This window comes from Quercus robur, chromosome 3 (genome assembly GCF_932294415.1).
Source record: "Quercus robur chromosome 3, dhQueRobu3.1, whole genome shotgun sequence".
Classification (NCBI taxonomy): domain Eukaryota; kingdom Viridiplantae; phylum Streptophyta; class Magnoliopsida; order Fagales; family Fagaceae; genus Quercus; species Quercus robur.
The window spans coordinates 3,192,239-3,201,701 of NC_065536.1; the positions used below are offsets into that span (position 1 = coordinate 3,192,239).

General features: G+C 30.7%; 1 protein-coding gene across 1 annotated transcript; it reads right to left on the reverse strand.

Annotated features, from left to right (window-relative positions):
- Positions 1-6,729: 6,729 nt before the first annotated feature.
- Positions 6,730-7,164, reverse strand: LOC126716538 (EG45-like domain containing protein). Its single transcript, XM_050417349.1, has one exon. It carries the CDS (start codon positions 7,162-7,164, stop codon positions 6,730-6,732), a length of 435 nt encoding a protein of 144 aa, XP_050273306.1.
- Between the last annotated feature and the right edge of the window lie 2,299 nt (positions 7,165-9,463).

Below are 9,463 nucleotides of genomic sequence, written 5' to 3' on the forward strand. Positions count from 1 at the left end.
TTTAAATAAATAGGTTGTTATTTACTATTATGGATTTGCAAAAAAGTAATTTAACTTATTGATTTAAATTAGAACCAATAATAACTTACTATCTATGATTTGTTGTGAAAATATTATGGATATAACATTTTACAAATATTTATATGTGTTTACACAACATTATTATACTGGAACAACAAATTTTCACAATATTTATTTTCACAATTATTGAGTTGTCAATTTTTTATAAGGCAAAAAAAAAATAAATAAAAAAATATTGGGACTGACCACAATTGAAAATAAATTTATTGTAAAAATGCTGTAACATCATGTTGTTGTTACAATATTTTTACAATTGTCGAGATCTTAGTTCCTTATAGATAAAAAAAAAAGTGAAGTCCAAACATTTTCACATTAATTTCACAACAAATCCTAGGTGCCGAGCTACTATTGACGCATAAAAAAAGTGATATCGATTGTGGACTCAATTTAAAATCAGTAATAACTTGTAATTTATAATTTTTTGTGAAAATATTGTAGAAGTAGCATTTCTTTAAAATAAATAATAAAATATCATAATGGGACTTACCACGACTGAAAATAAATATTGTGAAAATTTTGTAACATTTTATTGCGTTCCCAAACTTTTTTTTTGGTTTAGTCAAATTGGATGAGCCAAAATTCATTGTTCCACTCAATCTTCTTGGGCTGTTTATTTATTTATTTTTTTTAATACACAATTTTAAGAGGTGGTCACAATTTAAAACTAGTAACAATTTTCCACCTAAAATTTGTTGTGGAAATGTTATAGATATAAATAATAAAATATCAGATGGACCTACCACAGCTAGAAATAAAAAATATTGTGAAAATGTTGTGACATTTTATTATATTCCTAGACTTCTTTTTTGGTTTAGTCAAAATTTACTGTTTCAAGCACAATTTTCTTCAGTTGTCTTTTTAAATTTTTTTTAATGCATAGTTTAAAGTGGTTGGCTTAGTTTAAAACCAATAACAATTTGCCACCTAGGATTTGTTGTGAAAATATTATAAATATAGCATTACTCTAAAATAAAATAATAAAATATTAGACCAGGGCCCACCATAACTAAAAATAAATGTAATATGAAAATATCATGACATTTTGTTGTGTTTCTAGACTTCTTTCTTGATTTAATCAATTTGTTGAGCCAAAATTCACTTTTTTAAGCACAATTTGCTTGGGCCGATTTTTTTTTTAATCACATTGTTTAAAGTAAAAAAAATAATAATAATAAATAAAAAAAATAAAAAAAACACACACACACACAAAAGTGTAAAAAGCATTTTTACCCTTTATGTTTAGGGTGGTTTCATTCCCCCCCTAAGCTTTAAAGTTGAATGATTTTATCCTTTATATTTTGTAAATGTGTATTGTGAGGACTAGAAAAACTGACAGCCCAGGCCCAATTAGAATAGTGACTAGATTAGTTCAGCTGTGGCTCTAAACAATGAATTTTTAAAAGAGGGAAACAAACAACAAGAGGGACACTCTGCCCGAGGATGAAAATAAGGAAGAAAAAGAAGATGTAATTAAATGGATGAGCTCATTTCTCAATACAAGCTGGCTCGAGGAAGCTACTGTTTTACAAGAAATGTTACTGTTCACTCTTTTCTCTCAGTGCTCTTCTTGTTTCTTTTCTATATCTTAATACTTGTGTCTTGATCCTTTTCTCTGTAAACTCTCTTTTTCTTATATACTCCTCCCTCCGTCACATCTCAACCTTCCATCTTTACCTAACAAATCTTCCCCTCATGACACTTGTCTCTTTTTACATTTGAAGAAGGTGGTAGAAGGAGTCAGCTTAACTGTAACTTATACTGTTCAGGTCACTTCCTCATCAATGCAGCTGATAAAGCTGTTGTCCACCATTTAATGTGGAGACATGCAAGAGGTTACTCCAAACTGGAAACTTCCCCTATGATCACTAATTCTCTTTCTTCAGATCCTTCTTCCCAATTGGAGCGCCTTAGAGTCCTTTGACTCACCCCTTCCCCTCCTCGAGCGACCTTCCTCCTCAGGCCCATGGCATCCCCACACCAATATTGCAACTCTTCAACTTGATCCTCGGTCCTCGGGCATCTACAAGTATATACTCCTACTGTTACTATTTTAGTTAAGCCTTAATGAACTCTTATGACTCCTAGAATATTCCATAGTACAATGTCTTAAATACCCTACTAAATTTTATTGTCCCAAAAATTTTGTTTGTTTATTTTGAGTTTTATGTGGTCATATTTAGAAAGTAAGAATGATGATGTCTATGGTTTCTATTTGTTATTTAGAGAACACTAATTTATTAGAAGTTTAAATATTCTAGATTTATAAGTTTATCTAATGAAAACTTCAGGGACATATGTATTTTTTTCCTATTTAAAAGGGTGTTCATTAAAAATTAAATAAGCTAAATCGTAATTACACTCACAAATAAGATGACAAAGAAGGAAATATGAATAACAAAACTTATATTCATTATTGTAGCATATATCATCATTTATTGTGAAATTTTAAATATTGTGACAATGTCTTATCAAAACTTAATTTTTTATTATTGGAAGATGATAACATTCGTTATTATTCTTAGTAGAATTTTTTCGTGAGTAAATATTATCTTTAGTAAAATAGGATCGAGAAATTATCATATTAAATAGATATTCATGTGTAGCCATACTAAATTTAAGTACATGATTTCATACTTCTTCAAAAAAAAAAAAAAAAAATTATCTTAATTTTCTTGCTTAAGGGGCAGCACATGCCTTGCACGTGCAACCCAACCTAGTAACTATGTAAAGAGTGTCAATAGCTTTTGTACAGAGATTTGGTTTATTCAATTCTTGTCTTTTTTTTGGTTTTTGGTTTTGTTGTGAAAAGGCAAAAGTTGTTTTAGTGAGAGACCAAAAATTAGTGAACAAAACCTCACCATTTCACGTGACTTGGCCTTTTTTTGGGGTCTAATAATCACCCTTCAAGCCAGTTTGCTTTGAGCTTGTTTCCATTTTTATTTTTAAAAATATTTATACATGGTGGTAGATTCTTTTGGTTGCCAAAGGCCTTATAGCTGAATTGACATCTCCTTATGTTATAATTATCTCTAAAAGAAAAAAGAAAAAAGAAGATTATTTTGGTTTTAGGAGTTGTTATACCTACACAATAAATTGTCACAATAAGTTTGGTGTATCCTCCTCATGTTATGGTCTTTGCTTATGTCTTTGCATATTATATTTTTGAAGGCTATTGATGGAAAAATTAAGACTTGATTGTACAATATGTATGTGTTCAGATGATATTAGTTCAGAGTATGTGTGTATATATAACTTTGGAAGTTTTGCTTTGTTAATTTAAAAATTGTGAATTAATTACTTTGTAGGTTTCGGTAACTATGCATCTGCAGTAAGTTGTTGACAGCATAAGCACCTATGTCTAGTATTAATAGTTTATAAAAATCTCTCCTAGCAACCTAATAACGTTCTATGTTAGATAACATGCACTTCTAAACCATAGAAAAGCATAGAAGTTAAATATTTCTTCCCATTTTATTTTATATTATCATAATCATTCATTTTTTTTTTAAATGCTATTCTACAAAATGTCTATAAAATGCTTATTATTAACCCAATTTCCTATTTCTAAATTTCATCAAAGCAATTGGCTTATTATTTATTTTATGTCTGAGAAGTTAATTAATTAATTGTTAAGATTGACAAAAGTATATTTATATTAATAAAAGGGGAGATTTAAAAACCTCAATGACAATTAAATTAAAAACTAAATAAGAAAATTAATCTAAATATACCTTAATATAAAAACCAAGATTTTTTTTGACTTAAAGTTTGGGATTGTTTCATTTTGACTATTTAAGTTTTAAAATTTGCATTTTGGTCATTTATGCTTGATTTTTTTTTTTTTTAATTATATATATTGGTCATGTCCATTTGTATTAGTACTTTGGTGACACTCGAGTTATATGAGTGATGTATTTTAATGGTTATTTCATATTTAGCACTTAACACTAAAAATAAATAAATAAATAAATGAGAGAATCAAATCCAAATTTCCAAAATATAAATAAAAGTGAAACATATATAATTAACAATCAACTTTTACCATGGATTTGGGAGGGAGGTTGGAATACTTGAACTTGGCACGAACAATGAGGCCTAGTCATCTTGCCTCAAATGCACCGATAGTGGGTAACTTAATCATATAGCAATTCTAAGCTTTGTGACATGCCTTACTATGTTTACTAGTTCAAGAACTTGTAAACAAACAATATACTATAAAGAAAACATCTCTTGCTTAAGAAACTTTTTTTTTTTTAAAAATAAAAGAAAATTAAAATTAGAAACCTATTCTCTACTAATTAACAAGGAGTAAAGTGGCCCATTTTTTCTTCTATCAGAAATGTCGAACCTGAAGGCTTGTCTGTTTGGCGTGATGATGATGTCCTTGTTCAACGAATTGAAAATTTTGGCTGGATGGCGTAATTCTGAAGCACAAACGGTGTAGGAAAAAAAGTAGTGGCTCTCATACCATATGAATTATTGTGAAAATCTCCTTGTTCTAGGGTTAGCAACACTTGCATACAATGTATAATTAAGCCCACAAGTAAATAAGTATATTATTATTATTATTATTATTATTATTATTATTATAAACTATAGAGAGTTTAATGGTTGGCCAATAGGACATGCATTGGAAGCTCCATGAAATCGAGGTTGAGTGAGCAAGAAAAGAATAACAATTTGGTTGGTAAGGTTGAATATATGTTAATATATAGGCACATGTAAGTGATAGTCATGATATAGTCCTAACCTAAACTCCTAATTATCTTTTGAAGGATTCTTGAGCTGCATCGGATTGGTGTGTTCCCACACCTAGTATTTGCGATGATGTATCAATATATATGTTGATCTTCCGTTCCTATTAGACAGCCATAGCATAGGTATTTGTGATGCTTGGTGCACGTCATAGGTATTTGTGAGATAAAAAGTTTTTATTTATTTATTTATTTTTATTTGTGTGCTTTAAAAGATGATTTTGGACATAGTTTGAAAGTGGATACACTAAAATTTGTTGCCATGATTTATGGTTAATTTATTTATTTCCTGCTTCCCGCGTTAGATAGCCATAATCTAGCAATAAGGCTTGCCATTGTTTTAAATGAAACAAACTGTTTCACTGTTACTAAAATAAAAGATTTGAAATTGACAAAGATTAACAAAGTATTTGTAAGAAAGAGAAAGAGAAGAATCTGAGAGGCCATTACCGACATTATGCTAGCCTCTCACCATCATCAAGATGCTAAAACTCTTACAGTATTTTTTTTTTTCTTACGATGTATTCATTATTAACAAAGTTCTATAATAATTATGTTATAATGTATAAACAACGTTCTCAAAAACCATTTTATATAAAATATTACAATATTATCACAATTTATTAGTTTCCTTAAGCACACAAACAAAGACTAGAATATATGTTTATAGTTTTTTTAGTTTTATTTTAAACAAAAAGCCTTGGCGGAGAACTATTGTACGTAGAGAAACAACATTAAAACAAGAAGTTTTATACACCAACTGGGGTAGTGGGCACTGGCATCCCCGGTGGGGGGGTTAGGGGCTGAGGGTGGGACCGGACCTCTACCGAGTCGAACATCTTCATCATGAACCCTTCGATCATCAGCAAAATCAATATTAGTATAAAGCATATGCAAAACTGTTCAGGTTCTTCTCTGCACATCTTCATTTGAACGTACAAAATATGAAAAGGAACACATGAAAAGGAACACATACTTGTAGGCATACAACCCCAGCCATACAATCTTTAACAACCATGAAGTTTATTCTTCTATGTTAAAGTCATCTTCTCTTTGATTAAGCACCCATTAGGTCCCACAGATTTGACATTTTCTTTGTCTATATATGCCTTCTTGCAATGTAATGCTACCAATGAATCATTTATAAATAAAAATTGGATGACACCAAATTGTATTATGCGAAAAGGATGAACCTAAAATGATAGACATCTTTTTTCTTTCCTCAGTTTAGGGTTTTTTGGTTTTTGCACCATGAATTATAACTAAAACATCAGTATTCCAATCACCACATAACTAATAAGAGCTATCAGAATCCTTTGGATAAACAGAATTGTACCCAAAATCCAAAGATTACCCCATTTTTTTAATCTCAAAATTTTGATTCCTAGAGTTATCCAAAAAAATAAGAGAAACCCAGTGAAACCCAACAAATCAGTCGCAATTAAACCCAATGAAACAATCAAATTGAAACCAAGTATTGAAAAAGAAAAACTCGATCACATGTCATTGCTAGTGTCAAAATTTTTGGGAACCTACTTTAACAAACTGTAAACACTTCAATTTTCATTTTCGAAAACAAAGTAAGGGAAAAAAATATCTGCAACCAAAAAAGTATTGTTAGAAATATTCATTTAAATGCTACTCACTTTGATTTGGTTTGCTATATTCTTTAAGGGAATAGAATATCCAGAGTTTGCAACAAGCTATACAACATAAAAAGTGAAGAAAAAAGAAAACATTTCTGGGAAACAAGCTACGACCATATATTGCCTTAAAGAGATTTTGAGGAAACAGCCAAACAGGATTAGTAACAAAGCAAAGGACTGCACTAATATTTGTGTTAGAGCGTATACTTTGATATAGGAAAAGAAAATAGGAAAGGGTATTGAAAGACTTACTGTTCAAACTCTATATTGATGTAGGAAGAACCAGTTGATGAATTTGCAATAGTCCCAAAAGCTGTGTTGGACAAAACCATGGTGGCGTTATAAGTTGAGTGGGCAAAAGGTGCTCCACCAATATAACCAACAATCTTGATCTGAATTGTCTGGTTTTGATTACAAGCATATGGTGTTGAAGTACTAGTGATGCACCTAACCAAATACAGCCTCCCACATGCTGTACCATTGGCCCATATTGCATCACTGGCCGCTGCGAAAAAGTTGCTTGATGGGAATTGAGATTCATCGCTTCCATTACCATAACATGTTGTTGGTAAATATGGTGGAGAATTGAGGGCTGCAGTGCCATCATCACCATATGAGGTATGGAAATGGAAGAACAGTAGTGGAACCAAGAACTTGAGAAGCTCTGGTGAATGCCTATTCATTTTTCTCTGCTTGTGGCTAGTGACTTGGGACGTTTTTCTTTTGGAGAAAACTTGGGACTTTAAAGCATATGTAAAGCGAGTTTGAAATTAATACGGTAAGGAAATAGTCAAAATTTCCAATTACGTTTATGGATCAGTGGGACCAGACCAGACTCGCTTTTAGTTTTCCTTTTGTGAGAATCGAAGTTGGCATCTTTTATTTTGATTTTAACGTTCTAGTTTTTCGAAAAATTATTACGCAATTTGGAAGTATTATAAACGTGTATTTTTTCCTCTTACATGAATGGTGGGTTCTACCGTGAATTTAATTAATGAGATCCATCATTCATGTGAGAGAAAAAAAATACACATTTATAATACTTCAAAAGTACAAAATAATTTTTCCTAGTTTTTCTTTTTCAAGTTTCAACCACTGTAATGGCTGGTCATTGCCAGAAGATCCTGCATCAATGATTCAATATTCAATTTGTTGTTAATCTTGCATTAATTGTGCTCTTGGCCTTAATTGTTGAATAGGTCATTAGGTGAATTGTATGGTTATATGATGAGGACGATTCATTGAACTCATATTCCTTTCAAATCAACTTGTCAATTGCCACCAACCATATTGTAAAAAGATTATGCAATATACTCAGATAAAAAATAAAAAAAGATTATAAAATATACTTTGCACTTGTCATTTGCTTTTTTAAAGAGAGGGCATCAATGTGAGGGGTGTGCATATTAACAAATTAATAAGAACCTTTTTTATAATGATTAAAAGAGTTTATAAACGATATAAGATAAGAGGATAAAAGAGTATCAATTTTAAAATTTTTTTTTTAAAAGTTTAATGCATTAATTAAGAGGCTATTTAGCCAAAGCAGGCATGGCATAGTAGAGGCCATAAGCCTAGAAGAGAGCACATCAGAAGCATCATTCTCTCAAAGCTTTGCAAATTAGAAAGTCCAGAGGAGGGAATCATCATAGAAAGTTCATAGGATAATAAAACAGTATTATAGATCCTTAAAGGAGCACCTAAGATCCTCCATTTAATTAATGTGGAATTGTTGTGATAAAGTTATGATCACAAAAAAGTGTGTGATCTATATTTTTTCTGTTTACATAGACTTACATTTATCACATTTGTCAAATAAGAAGATAAATAATAAAAGTTTTAGGGCCCATAGATAATGAGATTGGCGTCTTATCAATAAAAGTTAAGATCTTGGTTCATCTCGAACTGAAGTGTTAACATCTCCAGCTTGAATTCGACTACACCTGTCTCTGCTTTTTCATCCCGTTGCTATGCTAGCTGTTTGTGGTCGAATTTCTGTGCTTTCAGTCCCCTCTAATGTGGAATTGTTAAGAAAAGAGAAGAAGGAAAGCCAGTGATTTGACAAGATTGTATATGTATTTAACAAAGAAGACAATGACGGTTGGATGAGCGGTGGCGGGGTGTGGGGCTATGGAAACTAATATATATATTAAACAGTCATTGTAATTTGTTCTTTATAACCGGTTTTGTAATTTGGAAAGAGGATATATGTAGAATATAAATGAGCATATAAACCAAATATATATATATATATATATATATTAAGGGCTATGTTATTTATTTCGAAAGTCCTTAATTAATTCTTGTAATAGTTTTTTTCTCAAAAAAAAAAAAAAAAGTCTGTTAATGGTTATGGAGCATCACACTTTAGTGTTTATTTTGACAAATTTTAATGAATTTTTCTTCAGATTTCTTGAAATAGGTCATTTTTTTTATGTAGTGTGTTATTGGTGGATAAAAATAAATAGATTTAAATAAGTTCATCCAAATATTGGAAGTACTTTTTTTTAGAGAGGTACATGATTATACTGTAAAATAATTTTATTGACCAAGGCTAGAACATTGACCATTATCTAGAAAAGTTTTTGGCTGAACTCTGAATTTCAAAATGCTACTCATCATGGGCTACTTCAAATATACTATATACATGATAAGCCTTAGTCAGACGCAATTACCATTATCTCTCTCTCTCTCTCTCTCAATTTTCTCCTTCCATCGATTTGGTGTTTCTTTTTGGGTTCTTCCCCTTGTAGTTGCCATGACCTTTCCTTAAAAAAGAAGCTGTTAAAGAATATTTAATGGAGAGAATCTTATTACTGCATGCTTTGAACTTTTCTTTGGAGTTGGTCCTATAGCATCAAGCTCAATTTTGACGAGCGGTCATTTTTTGTTTTAGTATGCTATCTTGTCGTTTAGTGAAGAAATCTGAAGATAATGTTTGGTAAAAGAAACCTAAAGATAAGATTGGGTTGGGTGCGTAAA

What these genes read in the sequence shown, in the direction of transcription:
- LOC126716538 (XM_050417349.1), bottom strand. Translation starts at nt 7,164, where the DNA reads ATGAATAGGCATTCACCAGAGCTTCTCAAGTTCTTGGTTCCACTACTG.